This window comes from Chroicocephalus ridibundus, chromosome 16 (assembly GCF_963924245.1).
Source record: "Chroicocephalus ridibundus chromosome 16, bChrRid1.1, whole genome shotgun sequence".
Taxonomy (NCBI): Eukaryota; Metazoa; Chordata; class Aves; order Charadriiformes; family Laridae; genus Chroicocephalus; species Chroicocephalus ridibundus.
The window spans coordinates 8,413,605-8,438,628 of NC_086299.1; the positions used below are offsets into that span (position 1 = coordinate 8,413,605).

Sequence of the window (25,024 nt, forward strand, 5' to 3'; positions counted from 1 at the left end):
CTCCACCGCTACCCTCCGCCCGTGACATCTGCCATCTGCCTCACTGACTCATCACAGCTTGGGTGGCTTTTCTTCTTGTCAGCAGGAAATGCTTCCTGGCTCGCTCAGCACAGCTAAATCTCCCCTGCAAGCTGCTGCTGCTCCTGCTGGAGGATTCCTCTGACGTAGCTCCAGTCATTTGTGGCAGCCAAAAAAGCTCAGGACTTAATGAAGCTCAACACAGCACTGTCTGGAGTAGTGCTGATGAAGGCAATGTTAATGTTACATCTTCGGAGCTGGAAAAAACCTGGTGCTGTTGAAGATACACTTAAGGCACTCAGCCAGAGTAATCCTATCACAACAGCACTTGCATCCTGTCACTTTTCTTATCTTTCTGATCACACAGAGAGAGAGAACCGCATGGGAAAGAGCCTTGCTGTGTAAAGGTGACAAGGTTGTGCTGCAGATCCTGGTATTTCCTTCCAAGATGTGTGTAGGGCAATAGGCTGGTGGGAAAACCACCTGCCATTCTTTGACCGAGCCAGAGATTACTGCACCCCACGTTCACTGCCTCTTGCCCTTGTATAACCTGGAGCCTCCCCTTCCCTCGTTGTATGGAAGTGGATGCTGCCTGCTTTGAACTATCTGTAAATTGTACATCTCTTAATCTTAGAATCATAGAATCATAGAATTGTTGAGGTTGGAAGGGACCTTTAAGATCATCGAGTCCAACCTTTAGCCTACCCTGACAAGAGCCACTTCTAAACCATGTCCCTAAGTGCCCCATCTACCCTTTTTTTAAACACCTCCAGAGATGGTGAATCCACCACCTCCCTGGGCAGCCTATTCCAATGTTTAATAACCCTTTCAGTGAAAAAATGTCTCCTAATATCTAATCTAAACCTCCCCGCTGGACAGCTAGCCAGCACCAAGAGGCTGGCATGGAGCATAACCAGTTGTGTCTACTTTAAGAGTTGACAGAGAGGATTACCTGCCTTCAGCAGTGCTGACCGGGTACGCGACTGCACTAGAAAGAACCGCACCTACAAGCAGCGCAGGGAACTCTGACCTAATCAGAAGCTTTGGGGGAACAAAATCCGCTTCAAGTCTAGAGTTTAACAGTCTTTGGCAATGGGACGAAAAAAACACGTGAGCTTCTGCACTGCTGTAATTCCAAACACTGTTGCCTTGCATCATCATGTAAATCCAATAGCCCATAATTATCAGCTACTGCTCTAGAACTGATGGCAACTTTATGCTCCTATACCTGTGGGGAAACCTTGTTACACTCATGTACTTAATCATATTCATCAGATTCTGTAAAAAGAGGGAAAGGTTGTTTTCTCACGTATAATGTCAGCTTGCTATGCCTTTCAACCTGTTTTGTGTTCGGGAGGGTGATAAGGAGGAAGGAAGGAGGCAAGCAAACACACACGCAGGATTTAGAGCTGGCAGCACAGCATCTGTCTGTGGAGAAGCAAGGAGCATTTCCAGTACAGAAGAGCTTGGCAAGCCACAGTCAAAATTTATTCACTGCAGTGTGGTATGTTGTGAGGGGGACGGATCACAAGGGAGACTTCAGGCCCTTGAGCAAAATTCCAGTTCATGCCACTCAGGCTCATGTGGAAGGAAATGGTTCACCCTGGCGAGCTGCGCAGGAAGGATGCTGCAAGGCTCTGGCATCCCTGCCTGCCACCCGCTGCTCAGAGATCTCACAGAGGTAGCTGGCAACTCGTTCCCTGTCATGGATCAGGCACCTCTAACCAGCGCGTGGCAGCTCGCCTGGTGAGGCGAGGGGATGCAGCAGCCTTCGGGCGGTTCAGCTGTGCCCCACGCTGCACAGATTGTACTTGCCAGAGAACGGGCAGGGGAGACTCTGCAGAACGTCGGCTCCTGCAGTGTTGAGGCAAAGGCTCCTGGCAGGCAGGGGAGTGACAGAATGGAACGGTACAAACAACGGTACCTGGAGAACTAAATACCGCCGAGACCCTGCACCTCTGCCCTGCTCGTGTTTGGTAAACAGCCAATCACCCTAAACATTGGGCTTTTACAAGTACTGGAGGTAATAGCTGATGCTTTTAAATTCTTAGCACAACTGATACCTGCAGGACCCCTAGAGTCAATAAGGGAAAGGGGGGGCATTTTGCTTTTGGAGGAGTCACAGTAATTTCTCATCAGGTATTTTCCTCCTGCACGAACTGAAATTTTGGGTCTAGGATGCCTGACGCTGGGGACCCTTATCCCTTAGATAGCTAGTGTAGCATCAGTACAGCTGAGAATCAGACCACTGAAATGCTGTCAGAAAAGATGAGTACAGGAATTCAGTGGACCTACACACTGCCATGGTTGCTAGGAGAGGGAAATGACAGCCCCCTGAAGCAAAACACAGTATTCACCCACAGTAAAGCCACCAAGAGAAATAACGCAGAGTGTCCTGCCTTGTACCTGACTCTGAGGTGGCATGGCAGCCAGCAGGACCTTTGGCTGGTGCCGCTACCGACATCTGCAGCTGCAGCGATGCCTCAAGAGGTCAGCATTGTAACATCACTAGGAAGCTTTTTTTCAGCCACAAAGCATACGTTTCTGAACAGAACATCCTAGGAAGCCAATTGCCCAAGACGCTGGAAGGCCATTTTCCCTAGAGCAGCAAACAAAACCAGCCTCCCAGCTAAGCAGTGGCCATGTTACAGAAACACATCCTCTGGGGCTGCCAGGGCAGTGCCATGGTGTCCCTGCCCATGGCAGGGGTTGGACCTAGAAGACCTTCAAGGTCCTTTCCAAATCTAACCATTCTATGATTCTCCAGCTCACTAGTGAAATCAAACACAACCAGCTAGAGACAGCTTGACCTCTTACTCAATCATCCTTACCTACATCAGTTTGTCTGAGCCATCTAACCTTTCCTGTCTCCTCTAAGAAGCCAGCCCCAGTAAAACAGCAGCCCAAGCAAGCCCCGTTAGGCCGTCAACACCAGCAGCCAAAGCCAGGAGCCCAATCTTCTTAAATACTTAATGGGAAGAGGCAGCCGCCTCCAGAGTACAGTTCAGGGAAGCCTTGGACCGTAGCTCCGTGAACCCTTTCAAGCTAGCACTGCACTCAGGTCGCTGCGTTTGTGTGGTTGCACTGTGAAATGGCTTTAACTAGCTAAAACCCAGTGCCCTGTGCAGAGATGCTACCCACTGTGCCAGCACCAGGGAGGGATGACGAGGGTGCTGGGGAAAGTCAAAAACAGAGAGAAGGCAGGAGAGGTGGCAGGACTCAACTCTCTTTTGGTATCTGTCCTCTAAGGCTGCTTTGATGTTTCTTCCTCCTTGTGCATTAAAATGAAGGCGGCAATGCTCTGGAGCTCAGTGCGTTCATCTTCTGCATTCAAGCGAGTTTTATGCTTGGATTTTGCTGAACTAGAATCAGGACATTGCCAGGCCCTGTGCTCTAGCAATAAAATTATAAAGCAAGCTTTTCCAACCGATTTTTTGGGGATATTTACCCTTCTTTGTAACTTGTTCCAGTTGTACATACTGTCCTGGCCACATTCCTAGAGTGAGCACTGACAACTGTTTCGTAGCTGAGATCCTAGACGTGGATGAGCCAAGATACACATACACACACACATGCACACAGGCACACACAAAGGAGACAGCAGAAGGCACTAAAAATAACTCAGCTAATTGAACAGCCGCCAGAGAGGGCTCGAGATACAGCAGTTATTCCAAAGCCATTTCCTGGAGAGGGACTCACCCTGCCATGCACCAAGGGAGGAGGGTGCTCCCCAAAGACTGCGGGGAAAGGGAGGATTTAAGCACGTTTCCCCTTGTGCATGCAGCTGGTGGTAGGGAAATATTGCCTTTTACAAGCCCTGAGTCACACGTAGCGGGGAGCTCGCCCCTGCTGGACAGGGTGGGGTGCATGGGAAGGGTTATACCACATCAGCTGGGGATTTGACAGCTCTGGGAAGGGTCCTTCTGCTTATTAGTTGGCTGAGGCAAGAGCAATCCCAGAAGTGGCACTTTTGGCAGAGACCAGGGATCCAGGGGAAGCTGCACAGCTGGCGTAGCGGAGCTTGCAGACAGCATTCTGCATCCAGAGGTTTCTGGCTGGAACTGCTTCCTCATGGCTGGGCTGCACGCACTCCTCAGCCCAGCCCCTATCAGCGCAGCTGGGATGTGATCCCTGGAACGAAGGGGTAGCTTCTCAGGGGTTCATATGCTCCTTGGCAGAAAGGCCTTACATTTTCAGAGAGAATTTGAGCAGCATCAGAAAATCAGGGTTTGATTTTCTCTGATGCTCACACTGGTTTATTCACAGTCTTCCCACCAACAGCATTGCTGTACAGCTGTTTGACTGTTCCCAAATACTAACAGTCCTAGGAGAGCTGCATGTGCAGTACCTCTTTTCCATGTCCTATTTTACTAGGGAACAGTCTTCCCATCTCCTTCATGAAATAATTAAATAGACTTGATGCAGCTTCTTCTCCAGCTGCATGTGATTAACTTGCATCCCAAAAGCAAGCATCGTGCCTAATGTACTCTGACAGGGGCATCGTGGTATAAAAGTGGGTCAGTCCAGCGCTGACACCCTGAAGCTTCCTTCACTTTAAAGCACTTGTGCTTTAAGCTCCTGCTGAGTTACAGACTTAAAATTGTGGGTCTGGCATGGAGCCACCACACATGAAGGACCTTCCTCTTCTATGGGGTTTACAGATGCTCTGGCTGGATGTTTGGGATGGAGAAAGGGCAGATTCTAACCCCTTGGGCTCTGTTAGTGAGACACAGTCAGCTCAGGAGAATAGCCATTGTCTGGGCATTTCCTTCCTTTCATCTCAGTGTAGCATTAATATGTCCTGTGTTATCCTTAAACACAGAGCTGCACGCAACTCGCTTCAGTTTGATCCATTCAGAGCCCTGACGGTGCCCTAATGATGTCATGAATTTGAATGCCCAGCTTCAGAACATACTCCAAATCCACAGCAACAAGGTTACACATGCAAGCTGGTAACAAGCTGTCGTCATGAGGCGTCATGCAAGCTGTCGTCAGAGCTCCTCAGGACCCTGTCCATCCTCACTACAAAATCCTGTGCGATCCAAACAGAAGAACAAGGCATCTGCAGTGCAGGACCTTTGTGATCTCTCCCCTTCCTTTGACTAAGGGGTCTCTCACCTCACCCTTCTACATACTTAATTGTACATCTTTGATCTGAAATGAGCCAAAAGGCACCCATGCAACAGCACATACCCTTTCACTATGTGGTACCTCCTCTGCAAGCCTGTGGAAATCCCATCTCCTAGTGTACGTGATGCATCAGGACCGACCATTGTGAGAACACACTCACTGCTCACCCAACTCAACATTATTGCAAGAGGCAACATTAACTCACAGTCCTTTGCTGCTCTCTTGGCTAGGCAGGGTGTGGGGACTGGAACCTGCAAGACACTCCCTTCATGGACCCCATCTTTGGGCAGTGTCCAGTAAGCCAAGCACAAGAAACCATTAACCAGTGCCTCGAGAAAGATGTTGCCATCAGCACACAAAAAGACAAGAAGAAGTGGCATCTTACCATGTGATAGTTAATCATTTCCTGCAGACTGTCTCCAAATTTGTCGAGGCACTCCTGCAAAAAAGGGTAAAGAGAACTGGCAGTGAATAGAAGCAGCTGCCCTTCATCCCCAGGGGTTCAACGGCTGGGAGAGACTCTCATTAAGCCACTGAAGAGACACCCTGCCATTTGGCAAGAAGGTGTTTCAAAAATGTATGACATTGAAGCCATAGGCTCCCCGTCCTTTCCAGTTTAGTGCTGAAATCAAGATGTCAGTTGTCGCTCGTGCAGGCTGGCTACCCGTGTTTCCCAAGTAGCTGATGCTTACTGACCTAGATTCCAACAACCTTGCCAGCACTGCGGCTTCTTAAAAGTCCAGAGCTCCCTGCAAATGATGAATCTCACTCTGATCTTTCAGCACTGCCTTATCAGATCATCTCTACATTCCTCCAAAAATAAAATCTCACACTAAATGGCTACTTAAACAGCATAAGGGTCTTGAACATACAGTCCATGCACAGCATCAGGAAGCTTAACGCTCCCCAGCCCTCACTGTGTCCCATAGAATCATAGAATAGTTCAGGTTGGAAGGGACCTTAAAGATCTTCTAGTCCCAACCCCCTGCCCTGGGCAGGGACACCTCCCACCAGCCCAGGTTGCTCCAAGCCCCGTCCAACCTGGCCTTGAACCCCTCCAGGGATGGGGCAGCCACAACCTCCCTGGGCAACCTGTTCCAGGCGCTCATCACCCTCACAGTGAAGAATTTCTTCCTAATGTCCAATCTAAATCTCCCCTCCTTCAGTTTGGAACCGTTACGCCTCACCCTGTCATTACACTCCCTGATCACAAGTCTCTCCCCAGATTTCCTGCAGCCCCTTTAGGGACTGGAAGGCCGCTATAAAGTCTCTGCAGAGCCTTCTCTTCTCTGGGCTGAACACCCCCAACTCTCTCAGCCTGTCCTCACAGCAGTGGTGCTCCAGCCCTCTGAGCTTCTTCATGGCCCTCCATCCCACCGTGTCCCATGCTCCATCCCACAGGATGACTTACCGAAATCATTTCATCCTTCTTGCACTGCTGTGACAAGTCCCGGACCCCGCTGACAAAGTGCTTGTTGGTGGTGATGTAGGCTTTGCCCGCTTCAATCATCCCACTGCAGAGCTTCACCAGCTGCACAAGGAGAGCGGTGTGAGCGGACAGGCGGCTGGGGACATCAAACCGAATCGCAACCAGGCTGCTTTCAATCTGCACCGACACCACAGCCCAGGACCTTTAGAACAGGATGCCATCCACGCTCCTGGTGTGCCTACGCTATCGACCCTTACCGCACGTGGCAGAAACAGGGATGCAAATGACACTTCTCAGGGTATGTCATGCTGCCAACATTTCACTTGTCACTTAAGAAGAACAGTTCCAGGCTATGCCCTGAGGACAAATGAATCAGGGCAGCCCATTTTTACCAGCGGATTTCTACTGTTCATTCTATCCTGAGGCATCAGGACGGCAATAAAAGGAACCTGATCATGCAGACTGGCTGGGGAGAGGTGAGACTCCTTGGTGCTGGGTGGAAGTGATAAGACATCTAGAACCTCCCTGCTGGGAGTCTGCTGCTCTTTGGGATTGTCGGGTCTCTGAGCCCAGCTGGCTGTCCTCTGTACTTGTGGAGACTTGTCTTGCTGTTCCCTTGGAATGAAGGAGCCAGCATTCAGCAGCTGCATGTTTTTGTATCACATTTTCCTTAAACCAACTGACCAGGACCTCTTAGGCCATGTCTTTTGTGTGCAGCCAGTTAAAATCTATGTTTCCTCACACACAGGTTAAACCATCAAGACTGTAGACAACTATGAACCAATTCCCACAATTTCGCAGCCCAAGGAAAATCTGCTGGTGCACAGTGAGGGATGACAGCCCTTCTCTCTGGACTGCCTGTGACTTAGTATAGTCTCTCTGATGGACCTGAGAGGAGCTTTATTCGGAGAAATGTTAACAACTCTAAGCATGCTACACACGCTCCGGTTCTCATCACCGGCCTTGTCAGAGTGAAGTTACCAGTGAAGTTACCTGGAACTTGCAGCAAAATGGGGGGGCTTCCTTGCTTTGGAATGAGCTTGGTATACATCTCCAGACAGCCTTTATTAACTTCTGATAATTTAACAGCTGCAGGGAACATTCCCAGACTTCCTAGCCCCAGCAAACTGCCTTAGCATGCCTGGAAGTGGCTGCAAAGACTGGAGCATTAGCTTAGCCAGAATTCCTGGCCATTAGCCTATCTCCTTTCAGCCAAAGCTTCTTGTAAAAGGTTACATTAAACAACTTCAGATAAATCCATAAACCAAAGGCCCAAGAGATTTGCAACAGTAACGGCTGGACACTGAGCACAATTTATAAATTGTTTGTTTGCTTTTAAATCATCACTGTTCTAGGCTTTTTAATTAAGTAAAAAACTTCAGCTGCCGATAACGAATAACACTTGGAACGGAAGTTTTCCATTCTTAAAATCTAGGAGTTTTTCAGGGATAAGAATCTTACTAATGAAAAATTGCTTTAGAAACCTCTCCCCGTCAACCAGCCTCAACTACAGGCTGGGAATGAGCCGCTCTCAAGTTTGGCTTGATGTCAAAGCCCCACTGAAGCGCGCTGTGCTGCTTTGGGGCTTGGGGCTTGTTGTATTTATGCAGCCACAAGGTTTTGGGGTCTAATCTATATGCATGCATTGCAGAACAAGCCTGCTTGCCTCTGTCTGTAACTCTGTAAAAATATATCTGAGTATATCTGAATGTATAAATATATATACAGTCACACGTGGTATATCTGTGTATACATAGTATATACAGTTTTCATTCTTTCACACTCATATCCTCTCCTGTCCACGCAATTTGACAGACCAGCATTGGATGCTAGCAGACTTGTACTATCCCAAGCCCAGAGAAGAAACGCAAACAGATGCAGTTCCTGTCACATCTGGAGCCCAGACGTTCACTAGGAGTTTGGACAGATCCTCTGGAAAGGAAATCCAGCCTATTCTGCAACGTGGCGGTTTCTAGCGTACCTCTGTGCAAACACTTGTGGACAAGGCTGTCTTACTAGTAGCTGAAGGTCATTCAGCACAAGCACACTCCCAAGGGGAGCAATGATGGCTTTGCAGACGGAGCACAGGACAGAATGAAGGAAATCTCTTTGAAACAGCCCAAATCTCTGGTGTTCCCTCAGATGAATCATGTACACAGCCCTTTACCTCCATTTTAAACAGGTGTTAAAATGCTAATCATTTAAACTCAGTGCTCAGGGGCACAGTAAAAGGCAGAGAAACAGAGTCAGTCCTTGGCAGCTTGCTGCTCTTAAAGAACTCGTCATGCCAGCTAGTTGGGTACCGCTGAACAACATTTACACCAAGCCCCAGAAAGGCTGCCCTGGGCATCCACCCAGCCGGTACATGGGAGAGCAGCTGGGCCATCCGAGGCTGATGTATCAGGAATGGGGGTGACTGAATCTTGTCCAAAGTTACTCTCAGAGAAACTAATTTGAACTTCAGTGGCTCTTCAGATGCAAACTCCAGCCTCGCTTGCCCTGGACCCAGGCCTGATAAGGCTGTTGCTGACAGTGACTGAGCCAGCATTTTGCATGACTGGCATCTCTGCAGCAAATAGGGGAAACGATGCACGCAAACAGAATTAAATATCCCTCCACTCTGCACTACCAGAATATCACCCCATAACGGCTGTCAGGGGAACACCAAAATCGCATAAACCCACTGCTTTAATGCAGTCCTCACCCGAAGGAGCTCAAATCAATTTGCACCAAAGCACTGAACAATAAAAAGCTGAGAGCCCTGAACAGCTCTTGTACTTCCAGCCTGCTCTCATCTAACTACAGGGGGCACTGACAGCAGTAGTGGTACAATCAGAGCAAATTTTGCCCCATGTTTTGTCTTTAGAGCCTTACCCTCTTCCACAGAGGAAAACAGATGACCTAAATCCCTTTGCAGCTTTCACCAGTGAGACTAGTTAGCCTGTGCAGATAACCATTTCAAGCAGCTTGAGTAGCAAATAGGTTTTATAGGACACAGCTTTGCCTAGGGCTTGTGACTTCAACAAAGCCCATTTCTTCATCGGACAGAGGAGTTTTATCCCTTGCTAGCTTTGGGAAATCTCACAGATAAAAAGCCAACAGCTATTCTGGCTCCTCGCCTTCATTTCTCCCTGTTCTCACTTAGAAACAACTTGGCTGATGTCTCAGACATCAGGAGGAGTGGGGGTGGAAAAGCCGCCTTCCATCATAGAGCCTCTGTCTTAGATCCAAACCACCAACTGGATGTAAAGAATCACCGGCATAAATGCAAAATGGCCAAACTCGTCCCTGAGAGGATACTTCCAGCGTCCGATTACAGCTGTGGCACATAGCCTGGCTGAACATCAGACAGAAACCACCACCATCAGTCTGAGCCTGGCCCTGCGTTTACCTGCAAGTGTCTCCTTACAGCCCTGAGCTGAGCCAGTGGTGCCTGTGCCATGTGGACGTGTAACGGCTCCCACCCCACACGGGTTAATATCACAAGCAAGATGGTGGAGAGGGGGAACAGACAGCACCGAAATAACTTGCCACAGCAGGAGAAGCAGTGTCAGTCCCCATGAGATCCAGGACCAGAACAAGAAGGCCATCATTCAGCATTAGGAGCCCAAGTCTGGACCTCTTGTTCTCACTTGGAAGTCACAAAGGAGCCTTGACAGGTACCTGTCAGTAGAGGGAGACATGGTCCTGTTGACAAGCCCAGTGTATTTTACATTAGTTTCCTGACGGCCTGAGATGGGCTCACTTTTTAGAGGAGACTGGTGGGGCCATACTCCTACGCAGGAACTCATCAGTCCCTCTTCAAACCAATGCGCTGAGCTGCCCCATCTTACCTTGTCAAGCTTCGCTTCTATCTCCACCACATCTGTTTCCACTTCATCAATGGTTGCCCTGCAATGACAACAGCAAAAAGAATTAATTAATTGATTGCTTATGATGATTGCGAAAGAAACCAGGAAGTCACATAAGAGTACAGATCAGAGGGATGAAGGTATGTGTGCTGGTGGTGGACGGGAGGAGGGATTCACGCTTCCCACTTTGGAGTTTCCTGCTGCTACATAAGCTCGGGATTGACTTACTCAGGAGAAGGATCACACCTCATCAGGAATGAATTCCACAGGGCTGCGAAAAGAGATGGAGGTTATGCTATCTCCTGTCAGCGTCATGGAGAAATTCAGGTGTGCTGTGGTAGTCATACACGGCAAACTCACATCGTGGCCTTGTTCTGATTCTGCAGGCAATGCTGTTAATTGGTAGTAATGCCAAGTGACTCAGAAATAACCATCGTTATACCCCAGCCATCCATTCACATCAGGCACAAATTGCAGCACCACCAAAACCCACTTTCTAGGCTATAACTGTGCCTGAAGTGCAGCCACATGGCGAATTCTGTCCTTTGAACCTTAGGAACCATCACTCAAGCAGAAACACATCTCGGTGCTTTTGTCGTTGAACGCCACAAGTCTCTTTCACGCACGTGGGGCTTTGCTTGCATACAGATAAATCTGCTCCATGATTATCATATCTGTTTTCTTTCCACGTCACTGGACAGATGTGACAGTAAGAGGCTACTACAATCCAGCTGCAAAGGTCACTGGGCCTCCCTCACAAAGCGAAACATTAACATGACCTCAGCCATTTGCAAGAGGCATTCCCGGACTGAGGTATGTGGTATGAAGTGACTGTTTGTGAGGCCAGAGTCCATCAGTAAGCACTGCAAACCCGAGAGCATTCCCTTCCAGAGCGGCGCGCTGCTCCATGATGTCTGTACTCGGACGGTTGTTTCTTTAACCACACACCTGGAAATGTGGTAAGCCTCACGCCACCCTTACGCACCAAGGATACGCAATCCATATTTCACTGCAAGGAGCTGCTTAAGGTTGTGGGCTTGTAATTTAAAAGGTTAGTTCCTGAAATATTACACTCAGGCCATAAAAAATCCAGCACTCAACATGTGCCAGCTGAAAGAACAGCAGGGGAGGGATGTGACTTAGAGCCACATGAATCAATACTGCTATCTCAGTAGAAGAACAGGACACCCACAAACCAAAGGGAACGGCAAAAGTCCTGAAAGAACCATTAGAGTATGTAGTAACTCTGTGCCTCTTGAGGCTCTCGGTGTCTTCAGTGCATTAGTGAATGACGAAGATAGTGACTGTCTTCACTAGGGGACATGCTTCTAAAAGATGGAACGATAAGTTGAAGAAGAAAGCCCAAAAGATTACAAAGCTGCGTTCTAACCCTAAACTTCCGCCAAGCTGAGGAAGGGTTTAGGCCAACAGCATGGTACCTTAAACGATTACGCATACCCAGAGTAGCACAGCACGCTCAGTAACATCTCTTCTAAGCATTCTTCAGTGGGAAATATGTATAATACCTTACACGGGTGCGTGCGGTCCCCATCTGTAAGCTACGAGACAGCCAACATTTGCTATAGTCCGGGTGGAGCAAAGAGGAGAGAGTCTGTCCTCACACCGTACTGCAGTCAAACAGAAGACCCAGCGTTGTCAGGTCTCTCCAGGAGATCTTCAGCGGCTTCCGACACACGCTGCAGGAGAGAGCAGCTTTTCTACCCATCGTGCGCGCCCTCCAAAGCCTGGTGTGGGCTGTGAGCAGCCAGCTGACTGGGGCATCCTGTGTGGTAGCTCTTTGACTAATGACAACCGAGGCCAGGTGATGTTGTATGACCGCTCTTTGATTAATGACAGCAGAGGCCAGGCAATGTCATATGACCGTGGGAACTCCCCTCCCTGCACGCCAGGCCTGGCCTTTCCACAGCTCTATACTGTGTCGCGTGACTAGTAACAGCCCCTTCTGACACTGCTGAATCCCAAGAAGTTGGAGTTGGTAGGAGAGCTAGGAGACATTGACACACCACCCTGCAAACTGGAAGGCTGGAAAAGCTAAACAATACATCGGGCATCACCTGAAGAACCAGCAACGGAGAGCGACAGCTGAGCACCCTTCCCCAGCAGACCCTCAGTCTTCTCTGTCGACTTTGCTGGAGGCAATGGAAGTCAACTACGTTTTCCCTGTTGGGCCACCTGGTCACTTTGTCCTTGACAATGTTCAATAAAGCAGCTTTTACATCTCGGTTCAGATTAAGATTCACATTGAGAATTAGGTCTTCTCTCCCTAGTGTCTTTTTAAAGAGAATTTCCCCTAGGAAGTTGGTTTTCCAAGTCCTAGGCAGTTTGGAAATCTCCAGTCCCTTTTGGCTGCCTTATCCCACCCAGTAGCAGGTGGGAAACACTTAGAAGTGATGAAGTTGCTTTGGGAAAGGAGCACCCAGGAGTACGAGGTCTCTGGGGCAGGGATTATTTCTTCTCAGGGCTGCACAGCACTTAGCGCAGAAATGCCCTGTGCGTCCTGGGGCCTCTTTTAAAACATCAGTATAAAAAGGTTAATCCTTCCTTTGCCCGCGACTTGCTGACTTGTGAGAGGAAGGTCCTTTCTGCTGCCTTGAGACTTCAGATGTTTTTACTGACATCCACACAGGTACTCGCAGACCAGGAGTATATCCTGGGACCATATCCTCCTTGTATCAGCACTAAACCCTCAAAAAACGTTTGCAAGAACTTTTTTATTGCCTGGAGGTGCTCGCTGGGAGTTCCCAGCCATGCAACCTGATGCGTTGCTGGTTGTGGTCACCTGTTACCTGTGTGCTACAGGAGGTTTGAATCACCCGGTTCCTCACGTGCTGAGGGACGCTGCCTCAGCCCCAGGCAAAGCTGGCTCCACGCCGGAGCCTCCACGCGCTGGTCCCATCTCCACCTTGCAGATGCTGTCCGGTATTGCTGGCTGGGGACCCAGTCCTAAACAGCCCATCGCTGCTTCAGGGGAGTTAGAGAAAGCCCTGAATCTGAGCGGCCTCAAAGATTGTAGGTCTAATAACTGCTTGTTGAATCTCAATTGGCTGCATATTCAAGAACTGTGATGTAACAGCTGTAACTCTCCTTCAGAGACCACTATCCTCCCCTTCCACTGCTCTCTTGTTCCCAGATGATATTACTTACAAACAGAGGACTGTCTCCTCCATCGATGCCCCTTTTCCATTAAAAATCCCTTCTAGCCTGTGGTTTGACCAGGCTGCTCCCAGCCAGGGAGGGCAGAAGGGGGATGCTGAGCATTTACAGGCCACTTATGACCGCACTGCTGCCCTTTCCTTACCTGGTTTCTTTTAATAAGGGAGTCTGAAGGAGAAAAAGGGGTAGATCTGCTGTTCCTAAATAAGCTGTGATGTCCTTCAGCTCTGTGAGCAGAGAGAAGCACCGAAACGCTGCCAGTGCTGTGTGAGGAAAGGACGGGTCTCTACTCCCTTCATCCAAGAGCTCTTGATGTCATCCCAGCAAACAATACTCCCTACATCTTAACATAAGCCGAACATCAAATCCAGAGGAAACAGGCTAGGTTGTTAATCACCATTATATATCCTAGCAGACAGTCTGGAATCTGCTTTCATTCAAAAATACCGGATGCAAGAAAATACAACTACTGCCTACAATTGGCTCCTCTACTTCCTGCCACGCAAGGAGAAAGACGTACTTACAAAAAGTTTGCTACCTGCTGAGCACTTTAAATGAAGCATATTTCTTACACCTTCCCTCTCTGAAGTTGCAGTATGGCTGCTCAGGAGTGTACCTGATCCCTGGTCTTCTCCTGTACCTGTAAGGAAGCTGGCAAGAAATCAGGACAGAGTGGGCAAGACAGCAAGAAGCTACGCATGTTCAAAATGGCCTTTTTCATCAGCAGCTCCTCAAAACTTGGGGTTGTTCAACCTGGAGAAGAGAAGGCTCTGCAGAGACCTTAGAGCGGCCTCCCAGTACCTGAAGGGGGCCTACAGGAAAGCTGGCGAGGGACTCATGATCAGGGAGTGTAATGACAGGACGAGGGGGAATGGTTTCAAACTGAAAGAGGGGAGATTTAGATGAGATATTAGGAAGAAATTCTTCGCTGTGAGGGTGATGAGCGCCTGGAACAGGTTGCCCAGAGAAGCTGTGGCTGCCCCATCCCTGGAGGGGTTCAAGGCCAGGTTGGACGGGGCTTGGAGCAACCTGGGCTGGTGGGAGGTGTCCCTGCCCAGGGCAGGGGGTTCGGACTAGAAGATCTGTAAGGTCCCTTCCAACCTCAACCATTCTATGATTCTATGATTCTAAAACAGCAGATAGCGAGAGACTAAATCTGCACCACCATGGTGGGAGCAAGTCTTTTTGTGTAGGTCATATGCATATAGGAATTCATTGTAACAACACCCCAGCAAGGAACACTTTCATGCAGAGTCCCAGCAGGGCCTGACTTTGCTGCGGTTGCAGGGCTCTTGGGTTCCATTATGAAAAGGGAGGGAACCGGTCACTGCAGGTTTACAAGAAAGTATAATTTTCTGTGATAACAGGAGAAACACCAAGTATAGTGCACCCATTTCTTTTTTTGCACTTTTGTTGCTTAAGAACAAGCTCTGCCTTGGCACGACACTATAATGCCAGCCTTTGCTTTCTACAAATACCTCTCTCTCCTGCCACAGGCACTCGGAAAAGAAGAAAACGCAATAAGGACATTATGGAAAATTACTAACACAGATCCATGTCCAGCCCACAGCATTGCCACCGCTGTCTTTCCAAGCTCTGGCCCGACTCAGGGACTCCTATAACGTGAAGCTGTGATGCTACTGCCAGACGGTGGCTTAGGTCCTACCAGCCAAGCACCTACTAGAGAAAGATCCATTGCACTTTCTGTCTTCCTGTCTGCTCGCTCAAGCCATACAACCAAAAGGGACATTGCAAACTCTAACAGAAGCGCCAGACCACAGACTGATGCCATTAGAGAATGAGGGTCTCTGCTTCAGCGCAACAGAAATGTCATACTCCGTTCCCTCGCTGTGTTGCAGTGCCCACCTGACTTGGCATCCCTCTCTTCTTCCTCCCAATTGCTCTCCGTACAAAAATTACAGTAACAGATGTTACTGCAAAGCCCCTTTGACAGTTCAGAAAAGGTTATTTTAGTAGGTGTATTTAATAGCGGTCTTCTCATTGGCTTGCAAATTACATTTGATTGGTTATGAGTGTTTAGGAATTTCTTCTCAGTCCTGCTGCAGTGTTCCTTGGAACCACATCTCAGCCAACGAGGAGGTTTCACACAATTGCTATTGGCTTAATTCCAGAGAAGGATATATAACCAAGTATCTGTTCCCTAATTAGAGAAAACTCAGATGTCATCATGGCCATCTCCAGCACAAACACCACCCACAAGAGTGTTTCAAAGCTTTGCAATACTCTGAATGCTCCTCATAAGCTTCAAAAGCATCAACTTGCAAGTGTTGAAGAAAGATGTAAAGGCTTAGACACCACAGAAGGAAATGGGTGGCTTCTAGAAGACTGGGTGTTCTCTCAGTGTCCTGAAACACAGATTCACCAGGCTGCTGGTTACTGCGGTGTCAGCACAGCTAAGTGACTTCACCTTTCTGTAGCAGCAGCAGAAAGCACCATCATGAAAAATTCTGTCCTCTGTGCCATAGCAACAACAGTCCAGGAACCTTCTCCAGCAGACTGGAAAAGAAAGTGCTGGGTAGCCCTTTCCTTGCTTTCCCCCAGCACTTCTTCCACCCTCTTCCTTGAGCAGCCCTCTGGGAGCAGCCTCTAGAATCCAAGCAGAAATGTAAACTCCTCAGCCGGACTGAAAATGAAATCCTGGTGACTCATAATGAAAGTACAGACTCCCTTGTGCCCAGGGCTCTGGCCACAATCGATCTGCTACCAGCTCTTTGAAAACACAGCCAAAAAAGAAGCTTCTTTCTCTCTAATAATGCAGTGCTCAAGCTTTACTGCAACACATATGGCTGCCCTATATGAATGGCAGCCTGGCTGTGCTGGGGGCAAAGCTTTTGAAAGAAAAGGAATAATTAAAGAGCTTCTTTCAGGCAAATTTTTTCTCTTGCAGCTATTTTTGTTCACTGGATTTGGAAGTCGTGTGCCTTCATGCATCGCACTCTTGCTGCCAGATTCAATTTTTCCACTTCGTTTCTTCATGCTTCTGATAGCTGGACATAATAACCAGCTAAAAAAAGAGAGATGGGATTTCTGGGGATGCTTTTCTTTTCAGGAAAGCAACAGCAGCCATTGTTTAATCTGCAGACATCAGCTAGAGGCTAGGGTAGCAAGGCGGTCTAGCGGTGTATTTCCTGCCAGAAGGTGGAGAGAGCATCTATAATTTACTCCCCATTTTTATCATAACCTAAGAAAAGGAGTTGATAAATTTGGACTCTGTGTGGAGGAGGAAGACATTTTGGGTCTGGTAACCACTAAGGTATGAATACAGCTGACTATGGCTAGGAGAGCATGAAACCTGAGCTTTATTTTTGGTGTACGGACTTGATATAAAAGGTTCCAAGCATTTGATTTCAAGGACAGTGATCGCAGGGACCTATTCAGTTCCAGGACTGTAAAGGAGCTCCAGCTTCATTTATCCATCCTTTCCAGTTACATGATGCTTTTATATCCGAATGAAGTCCTTGGGGAGATGAATTATGAGGCCGAGATGTGGTTAGGGGTAGTGCAGCCATGCATTCATCTTGGGTAAGATGGAAGACAAAAGGACCTCAGTCCTCAATCAATGCCTAACTCCTACCCTGCAGTGTCTTTTTCCATACGCCTGGTCTTGTTGGCCAGGGATTTTTCCTTTTGCAGCTCTGGCCCTTTGCTTCTTAGAAAGCAACGTAAGTTCTCTAAGGGCTGGGAGAAGGTTGGAGCAGAGCAGCACTGTGCAAAACCAGAAGCAGTTCAAGTTCCCCCCTTCATTATGATCTGTGCTATTCCAGCACATTGCAAACAAGCTGGTAATGAGCTAAAGCGGCGTTAACCGAGATCCCTCCTGACAGGCCCTGCTTCACACAGCCAGGACAGGCCCAGCACATTGGCTCCAAAGAGGTAGAAAGCTTGGGAAAAGAGATTATACCAGATTATTTAACACCTGATTTCCCATCCTTCAAGGGTACAACATGCCTAAGTCCATTCCTGGGCTTTTGGAGTTCAAAATGTCCTTATCCTGCTCACTGATGCAGTTCCAGAGTCCTGGACGCTGATCAGGCTTCCCTAGAGAAATAATAGGTTTCAGTGCAACTGCTTACTGCAGAACACAAGCAGTGGGCTAAATTCTCTGCCAATTTCATTCCCAAGTTTAAATCCTCCCACTGTTCCACCAGCGTGTCAGAGATAAAAGGCAAAACCCCTTCAGTTACACAAGCAAGCTGAGAACCTGGAATAACTCCATGGGGATGAGTAATGCCACCTCAGCACTGCTGAGCTCCAGCACTCCATCCTGAAGGAATACAGACGTGAGATGAACAGGCACAGCAAGAGGCACATATGATCCTGACTGAACCTAGATGCTTGCCATTTCCACAGCACTTGTGGCTTCTCTCACCCAGAGAAAACCCCAGGCAGAGGCAGCAGCTGGAGTGCGTATGCAGGGATGCTCGGCACTTAGGGCTCACACAATCGCCCAGCTGGAGGCATCTGGCTTGGAAACCAAGTGATTCTGACAAGGGAGAATTGAATCCCTTCACCCAAAAAAGCAATGTCCCGATTGCTGGGCAGCTAAAAGCTGTGTAGTCATGTCCTGGCTGGGTGCCCTCCGTGTTTCCTGATGCTGTGCTCTTCCTGCTAATGCTTTTCCAGGCCTTGGGCTATTTCAGTCATGAGGGGAGAGAAAACAATCCACGACCTCATCTGCTAGTTGTGCAGTGCAAAGCGGAGCCCTTCCAACTAAAGAGATGAAGCTTGAGTTTCCTTGCTCAGAGAAATCAGCAATTCCCTACAGTCCAGAGGGTTTTACATTGTCAATTTTCCTTTGTCCTTTAAAGAAGCCATTCAGAAGCATGATTTGTATGTGACAAAAGTCTTCCCAGAAGCATTTTTATATTCCATAGGGACAGGAATAATAAGCTATTCTGCTATCGGAGAACAGGGTCTGTGGCAAGAACACATCTGCCTTTCCCCTCTTGTGGCTTGGTTCTACTAACTCTCATTAGACGGTCCTAGCCAAGCGCCGAGAGAATAATCACCCGCATCCACAAAGTGATCAAAGCAAAACAGTCCCACCGGCAAACTGATGCAGAACTCAAGTCGTTGGCACCACTACAAGCTGCGGCTGAGCGTAATTGTGTGGGTGTCTAGAACTGCGGTTTATAAGCTGCGCTTGGGGTGCAGTTAGAAGGACAGGGCTGGTAGAGGAGCACGGAGAAAACCAGAGGGGAAAGGACATCCTGACAGAGGGGCACTGGCTGTGACAGGTCAAGCACAAAGCCCCCTTTTTTGTGAGATTATCATTAGTCACCTATTACTTCTACTCTGCTGAAACGGTTTATGATGACTGGAGCAATGAGCAGGCCTAACGAAGCTGTTATTAGCTGCCATGCAAGTCATCTCTTAGCCTGGACTTCCCCATTGCTACATTGATAAACATTTGCTTCACGGTGACATCGTGAGTATTCGGTGATTAATCCACATTTGGCAAGCTCCGAGGGATCCTCAGGTGACAAGCTGACTACAGCAAAGAACAGTCATGTATTCGATAAATAAACCTTAGCATTAAACAATATCATATTACTAACCAGCTCAGGCATGAAGTGATCAACAGACATTTCTCAGAGAGGCCTGTCTGCATTTTTCACATTTCATTTTGTTCATGGTGGAATAGTGCTCATGGTTTTCTTGAAATTTTTTGTTGAGTGCCTTTGACACAAACACACACGTGTTCTACATGAAGGCAAGTACAGCAAAAACACACCACCAAACGAGGTATTAGAAAGCAATGAAACTACCTAAAAATGCTTGGTTACCTCTGGCAACTATATGCAGAAGAGAACCAAAAGAACATAAAATATAATTCCAAATTATTAGCTGCTATAGTAGCAGCTACTTACACTTGCAGCTGTCAAAGCAACTCACAAAGCTGACTTAATTAAATATACCCTTCTTTTTCCTTGGGAAGCGCATTTGGTTTTCCTCACTTTTCTGGCAGGGAAACTGAGGCACAAGAATACAAAGAGTAAGATACTTTTTCAGTGTTGAAGCTCAGAAAAACACAGGGCTATTTTCTGCCTGCAGTCACCAGATTACAGGTTGTTAAATTGGTCAAGTAAAGGGCTCATTTGTCCCTAAGGCACATTGCTCTACAAAGGCCACCTCCTTCACCATCTACAAAAAAGCTGCATTTTTAGAGCCAAGCACGTAAAAAGCACCTCGGAGGTTCTTGCTTTCAAAAGTGCCCACCAAGTGGAGGTACATCTCTTTGGGGCCACACGGCTCTGCTCTGCGTGAGCTGATCCTGCTCCAAGTGGTATCAGCAGGACACGTGGGGTCCAAGCCAACTCCCATTGCACTCAACGTGAAGAACATCCCTTTCACTCAGCAGGAGCAGGAACGTTTCCGGAGAGCCTCCCTCCACCTCCACTGGTGCCAATTCTAACTCAGGCTGATTTGTGGCTCTTACATACGCGATCTAACTGCTACGTGGTATTACCACTCCCTTACAAGCCGCCTGTATTGCTGCCCATAAAACGCTCCCCCAGTTGGAGAGGAGAAGCTGTAGCCCTTGAACCTGGACTTGAAGCCCCACCTGCAGGCCAGCTGTTTCCAGCTGCTGGCTTGGATGCACGCAGGCTCGCTCCGTTTTAAATCCCTCTTGCCGTGGATGAGTCATAGACGAAACAGGAGCACTGCATTCCAAGTAGTGCTTTTATACCTTGTGCTATACCTGATCAACATGTTGAGTGGGCTGGGTAATTCCTAGAAACCCACCTTGCACCAGGAATAACTGCATTCACGAAACCCACTTTGCTCGCAGCAACAGAAATGACTGCCAAATCCAGGCAAACAGCTAATCCATGCCTTGCAGTGACAGCTCCTCCATAAAAACATCTTCTGTGGCCAGGAAAAGGACTGCCGCATGACCCTAATGTGTTTGGAAGTGAGCCACTGGCATGTTCAGATCAAAGGCAATGTTACTTAGCCACCCGGAGCATTCAGATCTCTGCTTAATATAGTCCTAAATCAGGCTGCTAAGGGCCCTACACTACATGTCACTGCAGTGATGTTCAGTGGGACAGAACGAAACACGGGCTTTCCAGGGCAAAGGACAGGAAACAGGAATTCCTGGATCCTATTCCCGATGGCCACAGCATCCATGGGAGACCACTTTCCACTCTCTGTGCCCCATTATCGCCCTTAAAAGACTGAGAAAAAGGAATCCTTCCCTCTCTCGCAGAAGTGTTTGGAGGATTTAATAAATAGCGGCAAAATGCTCAGAGAGTGAGAAGCTGTAGGTGTGCAAAGGGGAGTTATTATTATTTATTGAATCTGACTGTGTTCTATTTGAAATGGAGTGAAACCAGCATTTGCCTTGGTGAGATTAGCTCTGCCCCTAACGAGACAAGGATGTTTGGCACAGACACAAGTCATTTCTCATTCAGGTCCTTCTTCCAGAGCCATCAGCAGCCTGACAAGGTCACTAACAGCTGCCAAACTGCCTTCCAAAGCAGCACAGACTTTCTCTAGAAATTAAAATAAGGTGAGCGTGTTCCTTCAAGGAAGGGGGCCTGCAGGGGAAGATGGGATTTTAAGTTCCACCTCCATACCCTTGTCTTCTGCAAGATAATATATTTGTGGAGGTTTAAATTGAGATGAGGTAAAAGGCAAGAACTGGCTAGCAGTTGTCACTCTCTGGATTTTTCTTGCAAGAGAGGAAAGTGCTGCTTTGATTGCACGGTGAAATACGGCTGTGGATGACCCTACAGTAAGTACATTAGTCTCACTTCTTTTTGTTGGATACAAAAGACAAAAATAAGGAACGTGACACAGACAGCAGAGTCAGCACAACTCTAAAACAAAGTAGTTATTAACCTCCCTAAATACCTATCTGAAAGCTTCTGTGCCCTCTAGTATCCACTGTTCTTCCTCCTTTCTTCAAAAGAATAAGTATACTTTGCATCTCCCTGTCAATGCGAGCAGACAGCACCATGGCAACAGCTCCATGGTGACAATATCCATGACAACCAGATCCTGCAATTGCTACGGCTTCCCGTTCAAAACGAGAGATGGATTTACACGGCTTTTTACATTTGCTCACGGAAATAGCATGGGACTGGTTACGAGATAGTTAAGCCTCGCCAAAGGTTTCTGAGGTAATGAGCAGAGTATACAGGATAGTGTTGGAGATGTAAGTTCTAAGGAGTAATGAAACTGGACTGTCATTAAACACCAGCTCAGCATCCCACCCCAGCTGGAGCGTGGGCTGGATGCAAGGACAGTCTAGGTGAGATGCTTTCTCAAGGCTACAGCCCCAGCAAGTTTGTACTTCTCATACAGGAGGCAGAAGAGCAGCCATGCCAGCAAACTGCCAGTTCACACACACATCACTTGTTAAAATTCTGGAGGTTTCAATCACTTCGTTGGTGCTGGCTCTGCCAGGCTCAGTGAGCATGATCCTACAGGAGTACCTCCCAGAGGGATCCGAGAAGGGACTGAAGAGCTACCCTGGATGAGAACACAGACTCCCTCCGTTAATGCCAGCCATTCCCAAAACTAAAAGCTCTCTGAAAACATGAATGGAGTCTTATATGCTCACGTGCACATGGGAAAATTGAGGCACAAAAATGGGGACTGATCTTGCTGAACTTCAAATAGCAAATAAACACAAGAGTCCCCCGAGTCCTAGTCCCAATCTTAAACTGGACTCCTGTTGGAAGAGTCAACCTGGAACTGGGAAGAGGGATGGCGGGGAGTGAAACCAACCGTGAGACAGGAAGAACAAGTGGGAAACAGACTTCTACGGGAAACCTCCCCAGCCCACTAAATCCTGTTGCTCTCTCAGCTCAGTGTGGCTCTTATTTTATGGTTGGACTAGATGGTCTGAAAGGTCCCTTCCAACCTAGGCAATTCTATGACTCTATGATTTACTATAGCCAGCACGACTCCGCCCCTGCCACGCACACCCGACAAATGGCACTGCGCTCCCTTAATTACACACACAGCAGTGCGATGCCTAGAGCTAAAGAGTGTTAATTTGGGATTAAGTTGCACCTGAGGCTTTAGTGGCTCCCTGGCTGACGGTCGGGGTAGCAGTGCCGCTGCCATCTGCTTCTCCTTCACTACTTCTCTACTACATCTCCTAACCAGCCCTTCGCCCCGACTACTCCGACGTGGGCCAGGCACAGCCTTATCATGCTGTCCCTTTAAAAACCAGCAGCCACCACTTCTTTCAAGCTCTGCTGCATAACAGTTTCTAATCGAACCAGGCTTTCCCATCGCATTTCCACCAATCATGAGCATGGCGATCCTTAGCCCTTGCGCTTCCACACCTCCATTCATCCTCTTCAGGACACCTGGCACTTCACGTGGTGGAGAAGCACAAAAAAAAGAAAAGGAGCAGCCTGGATAATTGAAAGCTCTGCACACAACTGAGGGAATTCAGATCCCATGTATGTATTCAACTGGTGCTTGGGTTTAAGTTTGCTGAAAGGAGCTGGCTTCATAGTCTTGGGTCTGATGTGCACGAATTAGTCACAGCACATGAACAGCACTGTCCTCAGTTGTCTCACCGGTCCCTCCTTCCTTCCAGAGAGGAACCAGTTCAGCTGATGTTGACTCCTTGGGCCTTAGAGCCTATTGTTCTTTTGTCAACAGCAAGATCAGGACAAACTAGATTAAAACTCAGTTGCACAGAAGACTGATGACTTCAGTAATGCTTAAATTCTATTTCAGAGCAGCAAGTTCTCAAAGTGCAAGCTTCATTTCTCTTTCTGTGGATCAATGGCAAAACTGCATTTAGAACCAGGAGGATGAAATCCCACCTTTCTTACCCTTGTGAGGGTTCCTGATTTTACTGATGGCGGTCTGCATCCTGAGAAAGTGATATCATGGAAAATGCCCCTCCGTCACCCCTGAGCCTGCTGCTACCTGCTCTCACCAAGCTTCTGAGCAGATTCATTTGCTTCCTTCAGATTCTTGGGAAACGCAGCTCGTCCCCTTGTTATTTATCCCCTTTTATCCCTCCCTGCAAGCTCCCTGCCTTCTGCGTGTGTGCAGAGGGGGAGGGAGTTCCTGCAGTCCCTGCTGGCTGCAGCACTCTCACACAAAGGAAAAGTAAATGTTTATCTGGTTCTTTGGTATGTATATCACTGCTGTGCTTACAGCTCAGGAGACAAGTCTCGCTGCAGCTGGAGTTAGTGCCTTGGAATACCATATTCCAAGGGTGGGTCTAACTAGGCTGGGGAGAGTGCTGTCTAGTGACTTGGAGCAGGAGTCTGGGAGCCAGCGCTCCTGGGTTGTATCCTTACCTCTGGCAATGACTCACTCATGTCATCAAAAATAACTCATAATCGCTCCCTGCCTTGGCTTCCCCATCTGTAAAATGGAGCTGCTTTCACAAAGCTGCACCATGAACTCCGCGTGATGACAACTGCACCACATTCAAAGACCTTCAGATCAAAGATACTGTGAAGAGATTACTGTTAATATTGCCAGGGATTTATTAACACACCCCTAGTGCTGACAAGTCAATAGCCTTCCCAAGCATAAATGCTCGACACAGTGCAAACACTGACCTAGATTTTGAGTAGTTACGCTGGAAACTGGCACATGTGATGCTTTTGCTCTCTGGCTTTCAAGTCAGCAGTATTCAGGTAAGTAGAGAATATAGGGCTGCCTTTTGTTTCAGAGCTTTCCCTTTCCTACCGCCACTCAGTGTTTCAAAGTGTTAGCAAGACCAGACCAAAAATTAGCCTCTCTTTTTCCATCCCCAAACTGCTGCCTGAGTGGAAGCAGAATGTTTGCGAGGTGCAAAACAAGGTTCGAAACACCCCGCGACACTTCAACTTCCATCCAGGAAAGGGCAGTGTTGCTCACAAACCCTAGGTGACTCACTGCGGCACAGAGTGAACACGGGGATCACTACACAGGGTGGCAAAGATCCGTCTTGTGATGCCAACAGCGACCTGTCTGCAAGCGAAAGAAACTCCCGTAACACATCAGTTCAATCGTCAATGGAGAAACAGGGAAAGGAGCTCCTTCCCAACCCTGACAGTGTGGTATGAGCTATGGTGTTAGTGTGGCTGATCTTACTGTGTCTGAGCGTAGAACGCCCACGTATTACCGATCACCTTGGCAGTGAGAATTTTTACCCATTTTCCATCCCCTCATTAAATCAGGATTTTTTTAATATGTCCACCATTCCTGCTAAATGTGTGAACATGCAGTTTCTCACCTCTTTGGCACAACAGCCCCAAATAGCAGTGCACAGCGCAGCAAGAAGGAGTTTAGCCCTTCACAAGAGTCAAACCACGGAGTCACAGCTCAATTTGGACTGAACAGCACATGTGGGAACCCTAGTGGGCAGCAGGCTTCAGAATGGGACGCAGGCTGTATTGCTCCATTGCACTGACTGGGACAAGGCTGT

The 25,024-nt window shown here is 48.1% G+C and overlaps 1 protein-coding gene across 4 annotated transcripts in view; it reads right to left on the reverse strand.

Moving 5' to 3' along the window:
• Window positions 1–25,024, reverse strand: part of ACAP3 (ArfGAP with coiled-coil, ankyrin repeat and PH domains 3) — a 101,129-nt gene that overhangs the window by 47,693 nt on the left and 28,412 nt on the right. For all 4 annotated transcript variants that reach the window (XM_063353592.1, XM_063353591.1, XM_063353590.1 and 1 more), the window contains exons 2-4: window positions 10,411–10,468; window positions 6,560–6,679; window positions 5,534–5,587 (exon numbers count right to left, since the gene is read on the reverse strand). In XM_063353592.1, the coding sequence (XP_063209662.1) occupies window positions 5,534–5,587; window positions 6,560–6,679; window positions 10,411–10,468 (232 nt within the window). The remainder of the gene's footprint in view (window positions 1–5,533; window positions 5,588–6,559; window positions 6,680–10,410; window positions 10,469–25,024) is intronic.